Here is a 20,992-nt window from a genome sequence, read left to right as displayed (position 1 = left end):
AGAAATGCATGTTTGGAACGACTTGAGGGTGAGTAAATGATGACAGAATTCTCATTTTTTGCTCAACAATCTCTTTAACTGCAAACGGATCAATTTTCTCTTGGTTCGTCTTCCAGAAATCTCATTTAACTGAGCTCATCTTCTGCTCTGAAAAGTGTAACTAAGTGGAAATTAGAACTAAGTGGAAATTCCCCATGGATATTATAGTTTTATATCAATACAATAACAAGTAGGCTAAGTGGAAATTTATTATGGATATAATTTAATAAACTGCTTGAAAAGCTATTATCATATTAAATTTTCATTTAAAATGTGAAGGGTTTACAAAGGTTAAAGGGATAGATCACCCAGAATTGACAATTCTGTCATCATCTACCCTCATGTCATTCCAAACCTGTATGTTTTTTTTCTCATTTGGAATACGAAAGGAGAATATTGAGGATTCTTCACACAACTTTTTCCAAAAAGCACTATAAACGCATCATAAAAGTACATTTCAAGTCTTCTTAAGTCATGCAATATGTGATAAACAGACAAAAATTTGAAGTTATGTTCATGCAAATCATTCTGCAGCTCTCAAATCAAACATGTTTTTGGTTGTTGGGAGTCAATAACATCTAGTACCACTGGTTTTCATGAGTCTCATGCAGTGATACCTCTTGATTCGAGATGCATATGAATGCATCTCGAATTCATAATAAACTATGAATTGTTGCTGTATGGAAACAGATGGGTGAGGACTCTTCAAAACAAATTCAACTTGTGTGTTCCAGTGGAAAAAATTGCATAGAGTTTAGAAACCGTATTGGGTAACCCAACAATACGGGGAGTGCAGATGAGTCTTTTCTCAAATGGGTTCTTGCTGAGACAATGAGAATATCGCCCTCTGTTGGACACAGAAAGCATTACCATGTTTTTATCTTTTTTTCTCACTGGATGCAACAGAAGACTGTGTCCTCCTCAGTGGCGTGCCTGTGCTTTTGTTTTGGAGGCATGTTTGTGTTAATGCCAAGTAGAGACAGGGAGACTAAGTGTGCTTTCTTGTGTTACCATGGACACGTGTAATGTAATACATGTTTGACGGATCCTATAGAATTTCACAATGAGCTCGAATGCGCTTCACTTCATCACTGTGTCACATGCTGCATTTTGGACATCAGAGCTATTGTGTTGTTCTATATCCCCTTATGTGCTTTCTTGATTTTGCTTGTACGTTTTGACAAGACACCTTATCATCTGGTACCCCTTACAGTTCTTTTACATTGAAGTTTTAAACAGATTGTTTGTTTGTTCGAAAAATGTATAAAGATAATGATAACGATATAAGCGTCCTGAGGACGAAATCGTTCTGTTTATTCTAAGCGTGCTGCAGTTTTGTAGCTCTTTAAAGCAGGATGGATTCTGATTGGCTTTCAATGTTTTTATAGTTCATCAGCTGGACATTTTTTGGATAACACTTTATTTTACAGTGTCATTTTTACATGTTACATGCAGTTACTATAGTAATAACTATAAATTAGGCATAATTACATGCTACTAACCCCAAACCAAACCAAACCCTAATCCTAACCCTAGAGTGAGTACATGTAGTTACTTAATATTACTCAGTACTTAAATGTATAATTACAGTGTAACAAAGACACCTTAAAATAAAGAGTAACCAAAACTTGTTCTGAAACCGTTATCTCTGTGCCGTTAATGTTGTATTTGTGGTGTGGACTCTGGAATTCATTTTATATTTAGAACGATTTTTAGAACTATATCTTTATCGTTATCGTACTTGGTTTGAACGGGGCTTTAGACACCCCAGTTTACACGGAGACCTGATCAACAGTAAGTTCTTTTTGTACGTTTTGTTACAAACTCTCTCTCTTCTCCTCACTGCACTCGTATTTTGAGTGTGATTCATTTGCCGAAAAAAAAGAGAACACAAAATAAACAAAAACAATTTTTTTCAAAATTTCTCTATATATATATTGCGATAATATCGTTATTATGAATTTCTTTCGGTCATAATAATAGTATAGTGAAAATCTGATATCGCGACAGCCCAATAGGGCTCAATACCTGCTTGTGCTCAAATTATGACAATAGTTAGGCATTCAAGAGATGTGGTCTACTAATCAGTGCTTGTGTTTAGGCACATGAAGTTGTAATGCTTACATTTTTATTTTTGGGTGAACTATTTTTTTTTTTTTAAATACAGTTGGGCATTTCCAATAGATCAGCACCATAAGGTTTTAAAACACTGAAAAGGTGCATGCAGGTCCCTGCTATCTGGTGCTGCATTGAATTCACCACTAGGAGGAATCAGACACTAAGAAAAGAAATGCCCACAAGCCTTCACAGGCGGCACACTTCATGCCTTAACTGAAAGTATTCATGCAAGATGTGCCGTATAAAGTGGATTTTTGGCTGCTCTTCAAGGGTCAAATGAAGGCATGTGTGTGGTAACAGGAGGTCCAGGATCCCCCAGCGATTTTGGAAGACGTGAGTTAGTGTTTGCTTCCATGCACATGTGTGCAGCAGTGAAATGTGTGTGAGTGGGCAGCAGTGACTCACTGCTGACGGTGAGCACATTGTTCTTGATCTCTGCGGTGATTTGGATGCGGCCCCTCCTCTCAGTATGGTCAGTCCCACACAGACTCGGCACGTTGGCCACACATCGCTTATGGATGTTCATCATACAGTCTGGATAGCGGGAAACAGAAAGAGGAAGAGATGTTACACCAAAACCCCAAACGACATATGCACATACAAAGTACACAATTGTACACGCAATGTATAAAGGATGATATATATATATATATATATATATATATATATGTGTGTGTGTGTGTGTGTGTGTGTGTGTGTGACCTTTTAAAGCTCATACATAAATAGACGATGCTTTTCTTCTACCAAAAAAGCCTGTTGAGCCAATTCTGTAACTATGAATGGCCATGTTTAGCCATGGGATTTTTAGGCCATACAAATCTCAGACCAACATGTAGACTGCATCAAATGTAAGTAATATAAAGTAATATATATATATACACACAGTATATACATTATAGTTTACATGCACCTTGCAGAATCTGCAAAATGTTATTTTTTTAACTAAATAAGAGGGGTCATTCAAAATGCATTCTTTTTTATTGAGTACTGTCCTGCATAGGATATTTTTAGGGCTGGGCAACGATTAATCACGATTAATCGCATCCAAAATAAAAGTTTGTGTTTACATAATATATGTGTGTGTAGTGTGTATAATTATTTTGTATATATAAATACACACACATGCATGTATATATTTAAGAAATATTTGCATTTATATACTTTATATATATTTATACATAATTAATATTATATATAAATATAAATATTTGATATATTAATAACACATTTTTCTTAAATATATATGTGCATGTGTGTGTATTTAGCCCTTCAGAAGCTACCTATATGTTTCCCAGAAGACAAAATAAATAACAAAGACAAAATAGTTTCCCTAAGAATTTAGGTTCTAAATGTGCCGTGTTTCCTTCTGGAGCATCAGTGAATGATTGAACATTTTGTAATAGTTGCGTATGTGTCTCTCAAATATCCTCAGTGTGAAAAGATGGATCTCAAAATCATACAGTCTCTGGGTTCAAATATGCAAAAGATGCTGGAAAACTTTTTGGAAATTTTCTGAAGAACATTGGGAAATTTAACTGGAATTAAACTTCAAGGAACTCATGAAAAATAATAAGTGTATGTAAACTTTTAACAAAGTCATTTTTATAAATTCAAAGTATATATATATATATATATACACACTTTCAAAATACATTGAATTTATAAAAATGACCTCGTTAAAAGGCACATGTAAAAGTGACAACTTTTCTCAACATGACTGTATGACTGTTCTTTTCTGGTGAGCATAATATATGGTCACAAATAATATAGTATGTATTTTCCATATACATTCTGCCTACAGGCATGTATGCAGTGGACAGTGAGGTGACTCACTAGAATTTGTAACAAGGGAACAGTCTTTCCTGAAGGTTGAATATGTGACCAAACCAGTCATCAGTTTGTACTCTCCTGCTAAAAACATCAACAGCCACCAGCACATGTGTTTTGGATGCTGGTGTGCTTCCTAACTAGCTTAACCAGCAAGCCCAACCAGCTACATCAGAAATACTCTAAGCTGGTCTTTACAGCAGGGTCAATAAGGGCTCAAGAGCAAAGCAGTAGCGACAATGCTAATCACTGTTATGATGCTTTTGTTGTGTTAGATGCCCCAGGCCAAACACAAGCAGTCGGACTCGACATAAGTTTACATATCAATTAACGAAAAAGCACTCCGGAATTCAGACTACTTCTGAAAATGACTGTGAAACAAGCAAACACACAAGAACATACTTGTGAAACACACACACACACACACACACACTTTAATTCCTCATGCACTGCAGCACTTCTCCACAGTTCAGTCAGAAGTGTGACGGAGCGCAAGCCATAGCTGGAGTGTAAACACTGTAGAGGGCCCCGGAGAAGACGACTCATGCATTGGAAACTAAACAAAGGTAATTATAGCTCTCTCAGTCTGCAACCATAACAACTTTGTGTCAGGTTTCAGTTGAAGATGCTGAGCGCCTCATCTTTACACCACCTGTCTGCTCACTTGTTAGACTGCCTATCTGCCTGTCATACATTAATAAGAGTAAAGAGCGGCCGGTAAATATGCTGTTATATCAATGAATATGTGTTAGCCAACAATCAGGTATGAGGCGGTGAATATCTGTGCCCCGGAGGCTCAGACAGCTGCTAAGTGAGTGAAGCATTTTGAATGTTTTATGTATTGGACACTGGATAAGAGGCTGGCTACCGTGAGATGGAAAATCTCTTTTCACTCAGGTGCTTTGTGAGCGGGACTTCATACAACCTGGTTATGTTCTCACTCAGGATATTCGCTTCGAAGGGATAGGTAACACAAACGGATCACTCAACCATCATACTAGGGTTGCCAGGTTTCTGTGCAAATGGCATCAGAAAACAGAATAGTACTGACACACATTTCAAAATCTAACAATGTGCTGCTATTCTTATTTGGCAGTCCAAACCAATGTGATGTAAAATGTAAAAGCAAACACTAAGTTGAAATTTTAGAATGAAACATTTTAATTAATTTATTAATAACAGATGCAGAGTATGTGACAACTACACTACTGAATCCTAACTTTTGATATCCTATAGTCAACCCTACAACATCCATTCCACAAAAAGAACTTGCATCCTGGGATCAGCTTTGGACTAAACGCTAATCTTTTCATAAATTTCTTTGTGATTACAGATTACTTTGTGATCCTTTCATAGATTTTTTTGCATCATTTTAATGTACTTTTTCAAAATCCTCCTAGGCTGCTGGTCCAATTCCCGTGAAACTTGGTACACGTCCTCCCAAGACAATCATGACAAAAAAACATAAAAAGAATTCTGATTCGTCAAAGCGTTGCAAAGATATTAAGATTAGAATTTAAATAAATTCAAATTCATATTCAAATTCACAAAACTGGTAACACTTTATAATAACTGCATGCTATTAATCATTTGTTAAGCATGAGTAAACAGTTCATTCATCATTTATAAAGCATTAATAGACATTAATAAGCAGTTTATAAATACAGCTATAAACACTTTTTTCTTGATTTATAAGCATATCTATAATGCGTTTAATAATTGTATTTTCATACTTTGTTAATGATCAATTAATAATGTTTAAATGAAGTATAGCATTATTTATAAACCAGTTATTTAAGAGTTGTCAGTTATTCATAAGCTCACTTAGAAAGTGTAAGTAAATGTAGTAAATACAGGTAGTTATAAAGCATTTAGTAGTGGTCAGTTAACTATTTTGTGAGCTAATCTAAAGTGAGGACTATTTCTGCCTTGTAAAGCATTTATAAAGGAGATTTGAAGGCGCATCAATCTTCTAAACAGTAAAATGTAACAAACACAACACAGTGATACAGAACATAGAAATATTTAACAGCCTTTAAATCTCCTTTATAAATGCTTTACAAGGCATGAATAGTCCTCACTTTAGATGAGCTCACAAACATAGTTAACTGACCACTACTAAATGCTTTATAACTACCCGAATTAACCCTGAATTACAGCATAAATACATGTTGATAAAGCATTTACAAACACACTAAGTAACCATCACTATATGTCTGAATAATAAGATGTATGAATGTACATTTAAATAGTTAATTAATCATTTACTTACACATTCTAAGTAATCTTGTGAACCACTGAAAACTCTTAAATAACTGGTTTATAAAAAATGCAATTAATCATTTAGAAATAATAAATTGATCATTAATAAGGATGAAAATACAGTTATTAAATAAATTATAGATATGCTTGTAAATCAAGAAGAAAGCATTTATAGCTGTATTTATAAACTGCTTATTAATGTCTCTTAATGCTTTATGCATGATGAATTAACTGTTTACTCATGCTTAACTAATGATTATTAGCGTGTAGTTATTATAAAGTGTTACCAAAAAACTTTATCTATCAACCAGTGATATAAATTTGTCTTAGGTTAAAAGGCTCACATATACAGTGTACACAGTACAATCACACACATCACACAACACAATTAATCCAAAGAAAGAACCTTACAAATATGTAAATAAATAAACAAAGGCTTAAATACAATATACAAATGAAACTATATTTGGTCTTATTGCAGTAGGAATAAAAGAGTTCCTGTAAGCTTTCTTTTTGGCCAAAGGAGCTCTAAAGTGGCAACCTGATGGCAGTAACTAGAAAGAGGGGTACAGAGGAAGAGATGGGTCAGTAACGGTGGAGACTGCTTTCCTCTTTACTGCACATTTATAGATATCTACAAGTTGAATCTGAGGGGCCCCAATAATTGTAGATGCCTAATTGGACAGGCAACTCCCATTTTTACGAGTTGACCTATATCAGCTGAACGCAATGTCCACACTTACCGAAACTTGACACACATAGACAACAGGACATTCTGAGGAAGCACACCAAAGGGCTTTTCACACTTGAAATAGCAAACCCTGGGTAAATGGAATCCTGGCTTATCTTGCTTCACGTTTCACACTGCTCATAATTTACCCGGAGTTAAAAATGTATCCTGGGTTTTCATAAGGTGATGTTTCACACTGCACATTCCTAAACCCCTGGGTTAAATTCCTTATTTGCATATTCGCGTGTGCCAGTGTCACTGACTGGACAAACACAGCATGTGACCCGCTTACATAAAGGCTCTAGCATTGCGTGTCCTCATATTACACATTGCTGACTGTACTATCAAGTTTTTTGTTTGTTTTTTAAGGTAAGAATGAAACATTCTTCACTCCAACTGTTGCATTTTCGATTGCCGTTGGACATTTTTCCTATCAAATGCATCAAGCTGTGTTTCCGTGACTGCCCAAAGCATGTGAATATAAGGCACGCAATTGGTTGTCGGTTGCTAAGCATCTAGTTGTAACACACTAACAGAGCAGGGTTTCATAACCCCTTGTAAAAAGCTAACTCCCTTTTAAATTACAAATGTGAAATGTTCCTTTACCCGGGGTTAAAAGCAGGTTTAAGAAAGACCCAGAAAAATGATTAGCTATGTGTGATTAAGCGTCTCAGTGGAAGTCAAGGAAAGTGAGAGATACCCACGGTCACATCTCATGCCCTGGTGGATGAGTCCGTACAGCAGAGAGCCGCAGTGGTCACAGAAGGTGGGGCTGGAGTACGTGTGGACCTTGAACTTGTGCTTACTGCGCGGGTCCTTCAGAGAGACACACAAAAAAGAGAGCAGTCAGCCACGTTTGCTATAAATAAGCATTGCCAGACATATTGGGAATTAATGTTGATTGCAATAACACAAATACAAGGTGCAAAATAATCTGAAAGTGGAAGTACATTTAAAACAAGCAAAAGAGAAATTAGTCTGCCGTAACCAAGGCCACAGAGGAATTTAAACTGGTGTCAATGATATTTTACATGTTAAAAGCACAGGTGAGGCAATGAGAAGTGGGTGAGAATAGCCAGCATATAGCTTTACAATATTTCAATTTGAAACTTTTTCCTATGGGTAAAACATTAGAAATCAGAAATAAAAAATGTAATGTCTGAATCCAGTTGGATTGCTACTGCATCCTCAGCCCAAAATTACAATACACTTCACATTGCAGATGTGTGAGACAAAAAAATACTGTATTATATAATGCATTATATACACACACACACATAGCATTCAAAAGTAAGATTTTTTTTAAAGAAATATTATATTTAGCAAGAATGCATAAATTGATAAAATTACTTTTGATAAAATTTTTTACAAAAAGCTATTTCAAATATTTCAAATAATTGTTGTTATTTTAAACTCAAAGAATCCTGAACTTTTTACTGTATTTTTGAGCAAATAAATGCAGCCTTGGTTAACATAAGATAGCCTACTTCTTTCAAATAAAATGATAAAAATCCTTTGGACAGTGTAGATTCAAAAGGATTTGTTTTTCAATTTTGTTGTTTGTAAAATATTATTTTTTATTAATTTAATATAAATAAAATTATATATATATATATATATATATATATATAATAAAGCCATATATTAATAGCATTTAACATTATATCATTTATTATTATAACATGAAACACATCATTGATTAGTATTATATAGATTATGTATATTTTTGGATTCAGATTTTTTTTGTTTACAATCACAATTATCCCGGGTAGATACTGGAGGTTGTCTACAGAGCACTGCCACCAGAAGTGACATTGGCAGGATGACACCTGTGACCGGAATGATACTAGAGCACTGGGTCAGCAGGGCACTGCCAGTCAGCAGCAACACTGGCACACCAAAGAACCCTTCCTGTCCGCCTTCCCCCAAGTTTTGCATCCATTAATAATTAAGCAGGGGCTCTTTTATGACTTCCTATTCATAAGGTGCTGTTTTAATATTCTCCCTCTGAATACAGCTCATGGTGGCGATGACACTTGCACAAAAAGAGAGCAGCTTCCATACGGCTTGTGGCCTGAGCACACAGAGAGCATATGTAGCACACACAAAGTCCACAGGACTGTGTTACAAACAAAAGAATATGCAATGAGAAAAGGTCAGAGTGAATTTACAGAGGCTGCCCTCGCATCCAAGAGCACACTGTGTAGGGAAGCAGAGGTGATGATGAGGCTCTAGGTGGGATGAAATGAGAAAGGGAGTAGGTGGATGAGGCGAGAGAGAGAGAGAGTAAGGCTACATAATAGCCTTAAAATAAAAATCACAATAACAACTTACAAAGGGGTCAAAGTTTGGCAAGGACTGTTAGCCTCTGCTAGTAGATACTGTAACACTCTGCAGGCTAAAAGTATTTTTCTCCATTGACGGCCATTTAAAAGTAGCAATTTATTCGGACAAATTCTTATGCAAGCATCATGCATTACCGTTCAAAAGTTTGAGGTTGGTACGATTTTTTTTAATGTTTTTGAAAGAAGTCTCTTTTGCTCACCAAAGCTGCATTTATTTAATACAAAATACAGTAAAAACATTAATAGTGTGAGAATATATAATCTAAAATATTCTCATCATTACTCCAGTATTCAGTGTCACATGAAATCAGATTCAGAAATCAGTCTGATATGAAGATTTGCTGTTCAAAATTCTTCTTATTATCAATGCTTAAAACAGCTGTGCTGCTTTTAAATGCTTTTGTGGAAATATTTTTTTTTCTTTGATAATAGAAAGTTCAAAAGCATTTATTTGAAATGTAACATTATAAATGTCTTTACAGTCACGTTTGATCAATGTAATGTGTCCTTGCTGAGTGAAAGTATTAACTTAGTACATACTGCTAATATTTCATTTGATAAAATGTAGGTTTTTTTTATATTGCTAATTGTATATTGATTAGTTTATCAATTGCTTTAAAAAACAGGCTAGTTTTTGTCATAGTTGGATAGATTGGCATGGATCGATTCTTCGCATCTTCCACTCGAGTTGATCCATTTTCTTGCTTTTTCACCAGACCAGATGTGAAAATATAAATTTGGGCGGCACTGCACAAGCGACCAAACCTAAGCAACCCATTAGGCAATATGCAAACTGCACTGAGCAAACCACAAAACCTGCATGACCCAGTGGGCAATTTGAACAGCAATATAGAAACCTCTAGAGCTGCACAAACCAATTACATTCTAACCAGTGCACTTTCAAAGCTTTATGGAAAGTGGCTAAGTGCTTAATTAAACCCATATTAAACATCCCTGACATATTAAACAGCATCAAGAAAAAAAAAGAAAAAAAAAGGAAAGGCGTTTCTATCTATACAGTACAAAAGTAAGTGCAAAGTAAAAAATCAAGCTATAAAGCCTGGGCCTCCATGAATTATGAATTATGGACCAAGCTATCCATTTTCTTCTTGCCATCAAAATTTACAAGCAATGATTGTGCTTGACTTATTAAGTGCTTGATGGAGTGAATGTAACGCTGCGGCAAGGACGAAGCGGAGAGAGAATCCAAATGCAGCACTACTTTAATAAAACAAACAGGTAATCGACAGGACATGGAGCTCAGGACAGGAACCAGGAACAAGGAACAGCTACAAGCAACATCAAGCAACAACAACGACAGACAAACAACAACTGAAACACAGAGGTATAAATACACAAGCAGACAAGCTAAACAAGATAACAAGGGGGCGTGGTCCGAGACACCTGGGGAGACTAATCAACAAGACAAGGAACATCTGTGGACAATAAGCAAACAAATAACAAAATGGCTGTGTCCGAAATCTCCCACTACTCACTATATAGTGGACTATATAGTGAGCTCGCCATTTTGTAGTGCTGTCCGAATGTATAGTGATGATTATTATACCCTATATAGTCCACTCAATGTATCCCAGAATGCATTTTGAAAAGTAGTGTACAACCGATGGTCACTAACCCAAGCCCTACATACCATCATGCATTGCGCTGATCGTAAAAGACCTATCAGCATCACCTTCATCTTTAACTTATTTGACGACGTCTCCGCTAGCGTAGCAAGAACAGCACGTCGTCTTCTGTGTCTAGAAATCCTGTTTCTTTTGCTAATCCGCAAAATCTTCTGAATCACGAGAACAAACAAACAAAAAAGATAAATATTGAGTGGCATCTCCACAGAGTCTAAAAGCTGTTTTATTAAGAGTATTATGAGCAAGATATTTGATAACGTAGATCTGTTTTTTTCCTAATGTCGACAGGCAAGAGAAAACGGTGTGGCGCGAAAATGAAAATATCTGAAATATGTGTATTAATTTTATTTATGTTTATATGTTATAATCATGTGTGGAGTAACGCATTATAACAGAAACAGCCAGAAATGACTTTTAATTTTACAATTTTGGAGAAATAAGCTCAATATAATGTAATGTATTTATAAAAAAAAAAAATCTGACAGATGATGGCGCGTTTAATCAACGGCGCCGAGAGACGATCGAGTAGTGTCCGAAAGTGGTGTTTCTATTATGCTGGTGAGCTCACTATATAGTGCTCTACTCCCTACCCCCTACATAGGGGTTAGTGGTTTGAGTGGAGATTTCGGACACAGCCAATGACAAGACACATGGCAGGATCACATGACAAACAGGGAATCACGTGACAGACAAGACCCACACCGTGACGTAGCATAGCGTTATCATTTTTCCATCCACCCTTTCAAAGATACCGAGTCTGTGAAGAATAGTGAAACAGGGAAGAATTGCAAAATTATATTTCACGTTGGTTGACTAACTAGTTGACCAACCAACTGTCATATTTTGAAGAATGTTTCAAATGTTTTTGTCAATGCAATAAAAGTCACTGGAGCCCAAAACAACATCAGACCCCGTTGAATTTCATTGTATGGAGAGAGAAAAAAAGCATTTTCAAACACTTCTTTTGTGTTCGAAAGAAGAAAGTCAGAGTTTTGGAAAAACCGGGTGAGTAAAAAATTACAATTGTTGTTATTTAAGTGAACCACCCCTTTAAGAAAGCACAGTTTTCGGGTTCAATGCATCCTTATGCAACTTACATAATAAACATTCTTGCATTCAGAAACAGTCCAACATATTGGTACATCACATGGCAGCACAATTTACTGCAGTATCTAAAGCGGCACAGATAACAATATGATGCGCACACGGCTGTGAAGGTCCATTCAAACAAATGAAGGCACAACAGAAGACGGCTGTGAAATGCAGAGTAGGTGCAGGTGTGAAGGGGCCTTTGTAGACTCATCTGAATAGTCCAATGACAATGTCACCCCTGTAGCGCTGGCCCTTGCGACAAAACACAGATTCACTCATAATAAAGAGAACAGACACAGTATAATTCATTTGTATTATAATTCCCTGTCATCTTATACAGATGGGACACAGGGAGCAGCATACAAACAATAACAAATAATGAAAGCCTGCTGATGAAATTAAGCCCGGCATAAGGGTCCCTGTCCAAACAGGGATTCATAGACAGGAAAAACAAAAAGTGACAAATGCAAATAAAATCATAGCACCATCTTTATGTCAGTACTGCAGCTAATTAGCTACTTCATCTCCGAAAAACTCTTGCTTTTATTTTTTATAATTTATTGAGAAATGTTCCAAATTATGCATATTTATCTACACACTGTAATACAAACAACCTGACAGTAGGGATACGGATTTAAGTATCATGAACCTCAAGTTTGAAAAAACTTCATTTTGAGATGGTTGTTATTGCAAATAATGATTGAACTTGTGGTTCATTAAAGCTGCAGTAGGGAGTTTTGAGAAAACGTTGACTTAGCCTGAAAATTTGAACAAGCACAACTTAAAGGTCCCACCCCCTTGCTCTCTGCTGCACTACAGCCCTCCCTCCACAGCCCTCCCTCCACAGCTCCTCCCCCACAGCGGGGCCACCGATGACGGCGGATAAACAGTTATGGCACATTCACTAGTAGGGACGAAACATCAACAATATGCTTTACATTGACTAAGGCCTGCCCATACTTTGACTACAAACTTGGTCCTCAAATCATTACGTATTTTGCAATACATGTAATGTAACTTTATAACGTTGCACCCTTTCTATAAGTTATAAATAGCTAGTAAGATAATATAACGGTAACTAACGTAACAGTATGCAAGTAATTATTCTAGCTGCGATATGTAGGCCTAATGCAAGATACGGTTTGCTAGTACATTTGTAACGGGGTTCAGTTGTTATGGGAAGGAGGCGGGAACCGGCGAACGTTCAACACGTTTAATAATAAATAAACAAATACAAAATGAAAGTATAAGCCAGCAGCCCCTCACGGACGACTGCTGGCACACAAAACAGAACATAAAATCACAACGTAAAATCAGTCGTCGCTCCTCCTTTATGCTTCCGCTTCTCCGTGAGAGATGCGAGACCGGTGCGTCTCACAGGTGTCGTTTATCACTCACGCCACTGGCCTCGCGCCGCTCTCACGTCCCTCGGCCTCGTCATGCTCTCCACAACATTATTTCAGCAACATGACAAGCCAGTGAATTAGCAGGTTTCAATTGTTGCTTTGCACAGTGCGTTACATTTTATCTACATGTTACGCGGCTAGAGTTTTGACACCGAGTCAATGGGCTCTGTCTAATTCTTTCTTTTTCGCTTGTTTAACGTCATCGGTCTTTTTCCTTTTACCCGTCTTTGTTTTATGAGCAGGTGCCACTCGAGAAATTGGCAGTTTAGGTTGTTTCTCCGCCATTAGCACAGCTGCGGCACACCGGCAATCTTGAGTTTGAACGACTGGTACGCACTGTGCAAGAGAGGGGTGTGATCAGCGCGTACAGGAGCGGGATTGACACTGCTAAGACATTCCTCCTGGCTCTGATTGGTTGTTTCTGACCGGGAGCGCCGTTGTATTTCTGCAAATGGCAATAGCACCACTGGGAGGAGCCAGAGGAGCTTGATTTTTTCACAGATTATCTGTCTCATATTCTACTGTCAGGACATAATGACAGTTTTAACAAATATGTAAAATTTTCACTGAGTCAGTAACCGCTCTGGTGGATACAGTCATTCTATGATTTGCCAGACTGAACAGTAACTGACTCTGAGAATCTTTTTGAATCATTTATAAAAAGAATTATGTACAACACCCTTATTGCGTATAAATATGCACAACATATGCCTAACCCTAACCCAATCAGAGGATATGTGGGAGAGGCTGGCAGGCCAATTTCCGCAATTGTAGCTGGTTTGGACACTGTGTAAAATCCGCCCTCACAGAAACCTTTTTGCATTTTAAAATGATTATGAAGACATTATTTAATATTATTTTATTAAGCTTTCCATTGGCTGGACCCCACAGTGTTGAGTTCAGGTTTCACTGTCTGTGTGCAGGTGTGGGGTTTGATCACACCCCCAATCTTCAAAGCAGATGTGATCATTTAAGGCGCTTTGTTCATCACTGAACCCTCATTACAATGACAAGCGGGAGCACAGGAACTCTGTCTATTCATTAATGTCAAAGGCAGAATGGCAAAGCCAACCAGTCTGAATCTGATCAAGACCCACTGATCACAATATTAATGTTCCTTTGTGGACATCACAGAAGATGATCCTGACCATAATGACCTTCACAACTAGGGACCATTTTTACCAGCTCTATAAATATACTGAAAAAGAGCTCAGCTTTGGTTGCAGTGAAAAGATCTTTAAGAAATCTTTCAGATTTTCCACTACCAGGTTAACGTAAAATGAGTGAAAACAGGGCCATGACCACCATGGACACCTTCTCCAAAATATTCAGATTGGTGCTCAACAAATGCGGATAGGTTTATTATTAAAAGACATTATTACATTCTGAATATATGTAGTTCCATTCTTGGGTGTGACTAAGTGAACTGAAGCTTCTTCAGAGACGAGAATGGAGCGTTTGGATTGGCTGAACTTGTCATGCAAGACGTTCACATTTCCCTCTGACAAATGCAGGTGTTTGGGAAACAAAAAAAAAAAAAAACCACACAAAGTACTTCACAGGAAACAACAAGTGTTACACAGGAAAGCCGCAGGTTCAATTTTGACATAAAAGCAACAGCGTACTCTCTCTAATTTAAACTGTGGTCTTCTGCAAACACCGGCAAGAGACTCTATCACTAAAAGCCCTTTCATAAGTCAGTGCTTTAACACATTGTTTGTTTGTCTCTTTTTGTATGCAATGAAATTGCTTTATATTCTATAAAAGCTCTAACAAAATCAGTCACTTCTCTGTGACATTTAAGATTTGATTTCAATGACTTTTCTAGGCCTGGCCTGCTGTCAGCTCAGTTTTCCCGGCGTGTTCTGTATACTTTCGGCTTTTGTTAGACCCTGTTGGTGGCATTTTGGCCTATTGAGCATGTTGAATCGACGTTGGGCAGTCGGTGAGAGGGATCACTCTGATTAGCTGTTCAGCTCAGTGAGACAGTGCACAAAAAGAAAAGCGAAACTGATGAAAACAAGTAAACGACATAGTCAAGAGGGCACACACAGAAGGCTATTAATCTTAGATCATATTACTTGAACATTACAAAAAATAAATATTTTACTACATGGCTGTCTGGAATGAAGAACGTAAAGACCAACTAATCAATTAGATATCATATTCAAAAATGGTATACCATATTGTAATATAATAATATCACTTAAATGAATGAAATGACTCGAAAAAAGATTTGTTCATTTTGACGAACGAGATCAAACAAAAGTCAGTAAAATGATCCGAACTTCCCATCACTAAGTCCTAGATTCCTGCACCCTTTTTGAAGGACGAATATAGATTACTGTAACCTGCTGGTAAGGAGAGTTATTTTCTCTACACAGGCAGAGAACATAAGTGCTAGTTGGGCGTTGGCTTTTGTCTTAGCTGTGTTTTCAAGAGGAACTTTTTAGCCCAGACGCCAGCAACAACACAGTCAGCTTTCGTCGATGCTAGATCTTCGATGTGGGTTTGGTGCGTCACAGCCTTTAGCTGATTTAATCGAGTCTCCAGCCTGGCCAAACTGCTGTTTAGCTGGTAATGTGCTAAAACCTCCTCAAAAACAGACCAGTTTGACCAAGTAGAGAGACTAAGTAAGAACATCAAATCAGCTTACGGTCATTTTTGAGCTGGTGTGAGTGAGTGGAGGCGGGGCTAATTTGCATATTCATAGAACCACGTATACTAAATGAGGCAAGGGTGTAGAGTTACATTCAAGATTTTAAGGTATGAAGAAATTTTCTTTCAAGAAAAAAAACATTTAAATATGTAATTTTGGTGAGGAGTTTTAAGGCATAAAATTATATTTATATTTCCATATATTCCATTAATTGATTGTATTAATTGTTCATGTTCCCTGAAAAACAAAATCAAGTGACAATAACAAACTGTAAAGTAGAACCTGTCAAATGTTATGCAAATTGTTTGACAATCATTTTTTGCTGCACTTGAAAAGGTGAAAGTTAAATTGTCTGAACTTTTAGCAGTACATTACAATGCTTAAGATACCACAGCAACTAACGCTTCGCTCCATAGAGTCTAATGCACAAAGCAACGTTGATGCGAAATGACCTTAATACTTCATAATTATCTCACCTAAGCAAGCGCACACTGCATACAAATGCCATTATGTCTGTCATAGAGGAAAACGCTGCTGTTTTTTTCTGACAATGCAACAAAGATTCTTATGCATGCACAATCCTCCCACTTCCATGCTTCTATCACACAGCACGTATCGCACTGAGTCATCGAACAATCAGTACTAAATAAGAAGGTGCCGGCAGTTCTGTACAAAACCGTTCAAATGAAAGATAGGGGAGGGAAAGAAGATGCAATGGAAATGCATTGCAATAGAGCCCTCCCACCCGGTGGCCTTCAGAGGGTTCCCATGGTAATGGCCAAAGCCCATCGCCCAGCAACAGGCTGGTACCTGCCACAGCGAGAGTTCATGGCGGTTGTCGCGTCTGGCTGAAGGGGGAAAAAAACACTTGAGAAAGCTGAACATTTCTGTGTAGACACACACAAACACATTTCCATTTCCTCTTTTTTTTTTTCAAACTATGCACTATTATAAGACATGTTTTTCTTAAGTAGCAGCTGTAGATTATGATCATGTCGGAGAAGGGGGTTGTGGGTAGCATTTTTACCAGTGTCAGTACCACTGAGTTATGCAAAGCACAATTTCTGTGGTTTGCTTCTAGAAACGGTCATGACCAGAATTCAAAGGTTATGGTTGATCATGCAGTAAATGGCACTAAAACTAGAGGGGGGTTAAGGGTTAATATATAAACAAGATAAATGGTGTATGCTTAATTTCACAATAAAGGTACGATTAATCGTGATTAAAATTGTATATACTATATATATATATATATATATATATATATATATATTATAGTCAATAGATACAGTGTATACAGTGTATACAGTATCTCACAAAAGTGACAATACTATAGAAAATAAACTTGGATATATTTAAAAGTAGTGCTACTTGTATTGTATAGCAGTATTTACTGTCCTCTGAAAATAACTCAATATACAGCCATTATTATCAAAATAGCTGGCAACAAAAGTGAGTACACCCTAACGCCGCCTTCACACTGGCAGTTGAAATCAGCTCCGTAATACGCAATACGCCCCCAACGGACGTCGTACTACACAGTGAAAAGCGTCGGAAGCGGGTAGAACAAAAATGGCGGAGAGATTAAAGGTTGATTCTGTCAGTTCTGTATGATCTCTCTGATGAAGGCTGCTGCGTGATTAAAGTTGCTCAGGACGTTGACATGGCAGGTCGGCTAAAAAATGTGATATAGTGGTATAATGTCAATAGTTCGATGTCTGCCTACAATTTAATTGTATTAAAGTCCCCGTGAACCGGAAGTTGCAAACGACTTTTCTCCAGTGTTGTGACGTATTTCCGAGAGAAACGGAATACTAAATGAGGCAAAATGGTGGGCGTGGCTTTTTTCCCAACTAGCACCTGATTGGATCTAGAAAAGTAGGTGTTTTCATTCAGCCTGTCTATTGTCAGTTGGAGGGGCGTGATTATGGATGTTAAAAAGACGCCCGAACCGTGAAACCTACGTCATCAGGCAAGGTCCTCCAACGCAGAGGGGAGGGGAAATTTCAGATTTTGATTTTTTTTGTGTGGATTGACTTGCATGGATGAATTGTTCACCACAAAACGATCAATTTAGGCAAACAAAGTAAGTATGGTCAATTTTGAATTCATGGGGACTTTAACTGCCTTGATAATGTTAGAAAATCATGAAATTAAAAAAAATGACATGACAACTTATCGTTATAAAATCATTCTTTATTTTATTAAAAGTTAAGATTTCTGGTTTGTTTATCAGTATCATAGCAACGCTAACTTCCGCTGGAATTGTCGGATAGGAACCGTCCGTAGCTTTTTGCAAGAGTTCAATTTTTTGAACGCATCCGGATGACCAACGGACACGATTTTCTTCGCACCGCACTCGGTCGGACCCGTTTCGGACCCATTCGCATGCGGTCTGCGAATCTCCATAGGAAATGAATGACTTCCGCTCGTTTCGGAGCCGTATCGGAGCTGATTTCAACTGCCAGTGTGAAGGCGGCGTAAGTGGTAATACTGTAGCTGTACGTCGTTTAACCATGCAAAGCCACATGTCCTATTCATCATGTTCATGTTTTTGTCTACTTGACAGGACCATATAAATTGTTGTATCTTGTATTAGAGCAGTTAAAATGTGTGCTTTGAGTACAATTCTCTCATACTGACCACTGGATGTTCAACATGGCACCTCATGGCAAATAACTCTCTATGGATTTGAGAATTAGAATTGTTGCTCACCACAAAGTTGACCTAGACTATAAGAATATTAGTAACACCCTGAAACTGAGTTACAGTACAGGCCAGGGTCATACGGGTTCCACTCGGAACCGGCCTCGCGAGGGTCAAGCAAAGAAGTTGAGTCCTCATGCTGTGCGTCAGGTGCAGAAGCTGGCTTCAAAAAACAGACGCATGAGTGCTGCCAGCATTGCTTTAGAGGTTGCAGAAGCGGATGGTCAGCTTGTCAGTGCTCAGACCATACACTGCACACTGCAACAAGTCGGTTTGCATGGCCGTCATCCCAGAAGGAAGCCTCTTTTGAAGCTGGCTCACAAGAAAGCCCGCAAACAGTTTAGGGCATGGTCTAGGGCTGCATGAGTACTCTACGACTCCTGTATGACACTGCAACGTCTTTACCTTGATTGCAAACCTCATCCATCAAAACTTTACTAGCGAGACACTGTATGGAAGCTTGTTTCATGCCACAGAATAAAAAATTAAAAAGGTAATTGACTTTTAATCTCACAATTCTGACTTTTTTTTCTCACAATTGCGAGTTTACATCTCGCAGTTCTGACTTTTTATCTCAGAATTGTGTGATATAAAGTCGCAATTGCGAGTTCTAAAGTCAGAATTGCGAGATGTAAACTCGCAATTGTGAGAAAAAAAGTCAGAATTGTGAGATTAAAAGTCAGAGTTACCTTTAATTTTTTTTATTCTGTGGCGGAAACAAGCTTCGTTTGCTTTATCCAGCCGACAAACATAGTTTTTCTTTACATTAGTTCTGTTTTGGGCTGATTGTTTGAATTAATTCGCTCACTGGATCATTGGACCGAAAACTTTCCTGGACTTTGGCGGCTTAAAATGATCTGGTCGCAAACAGAGAGGTGAAATCGGCTTATTAAAGGGTTGGAATAGAAATGTCCGCCTTCCAGAGGTGCTTGCGCCACTGTAGATGCTCAATGTGATAAACCACCGACTTCTAAGATCATCTAACTGCGTGACGTAAATGACGTAAACGTTAATGACGCAATTTCATGTGCTTCAGTAATTTTTTGCGTTATTTTTTAAGGATTATTAAGAATTTTGAATTAATCACGCGTTAACGTCGACAGCCCTAATATATATACATATATTCACACACATGCATACATACATACTGTTGCATGAGCCACCATAACCTGAAATAATTAAACTCCAAATGCGTTTCTCATTAATGAAAGTGTGTTGTATGGTAAAAGAATCAGCAGTGTGGGCAATCCTATTTTTCTCACACACAGACAACCTCAGTTCTGATCAGTGCAGCCACGTTTTCTTCTTAATGCTTTCTGACAAGCAAACAGAGTACTGCTCGGCAACAGAGTGACGTTTGGTTTCTCCTTGAAACTGCTCTTTAAATAACTGCACAATGGTTTGAGCTGGAGCATATTCACACAGAGAACAGCACAGCCACACAAACAGCTTACATGTGAATACACTTCTCTCTTTATACATTTATGCCTACAAGCATGAAAGGTAAATCACCTAATCAGAGAAAAGTGTGACTGGTGCAGGAAACGTGTTTATGCAAATGCCTGCCTAGCCTTATTAAACCAGTACTCCATGGGAGCATGCAACCAGTGTGAGAGGGGTATTTATAGATATCACCCACTTCTGGCAGAGCATGTGGGCGCATCCATGACTATCCCAGCGGGATTTCAAATAATGACAGCGGGGAGTGGGAGATGCCGTGGAAATTTCTAGAAAGGGTTAAGCTTTGTGAATGGCATAGGAAGAAAAGTGAGCCTAAGGGGGTCTCTTTTTTTATGTTTCTAAAACATTTTTAATCGACCCACAATATTTTCTAACCAGTTATGAGACATCCATAATCATCCATGAATTTGTGTGTGAATATGTATGTGTGGGTGCCACACAGGGCTCCAGACTGCGCCTAAAACGGTCACATTTGCGACCAAAATATTAATTTGCGAATGATATTATTGCTGAGGTTGCCACTAGCGACAATATAAATGTACTTTATGATTAAAAAATTGCAAGTAATGCCTTTTCACTTGCGTGTTCTGTGAGGAGTAACCTATCACATCTTTTGTTGTGTTGTTGACGTAATACAATGAGACATTCGTATTCAGATGGGATTAGTCATCATAATGACTGAGGTCATTTTTCCGGACCTT

The 20,992-nt window shown here is 37.7% G+C and overlaps 1 protein-coding gene across 3 annotated transcripts in view; it reads right to left on the bottom strand.

Moving 5' to 3' along the window:
- The window catches only part of prkcbb (protein kinase C, beta b), a 148,125-nt gene that overhangs the window by 74,048 nt on the left and 53,085 nt on the right, over positions 1–20,992 (bottom strand). For all 3 annotated transcript variants that reach the window (XR_008805585.1, XM_056240668.1, XM_056240667.1), the window contains exons 4-5: positions 7,681–7,792; positions 2,563–2,691 (exon numbers count right to left, since the gene is read on the bottom strand). Coding sequence is in view for 2 of the 3 variants with exons in the window: in XM_056240668.1 (XP_056096643.1) it covers positions 2,563–2,691; positions 7,681–7,792 (241 nt within the window). In the remaining variant the exon portion in view is untranslated. The remainder of the gene's footprint in view (positions 1–2,562; positions 2,692–7,680; positions 7,793–20,992) is intronic.

Source organism: Rhinichthys klamathensis, unplaced genomic scaffold (genome assembly GCF_029890125.1).
Source record: "Rhinichthys klamathensis goyatoka isolate OS25496 unplaced genomic scaffold, OSU_Roscu_1.1 h1tg000605l_1, whole genome shotgun sequence".
Classification (NCBI taxonomy): Eukaryota; Metazoa; Chordata; class Actinopteri; order Cypriniformes; family Leuciscidae; genus Rhinichthys; species Rhinichthys klamathensis.
Note: the sequence above shows the minus strand (reverse complement) of the source record. Positions and strands in the feature narration are given on the sequence as shown.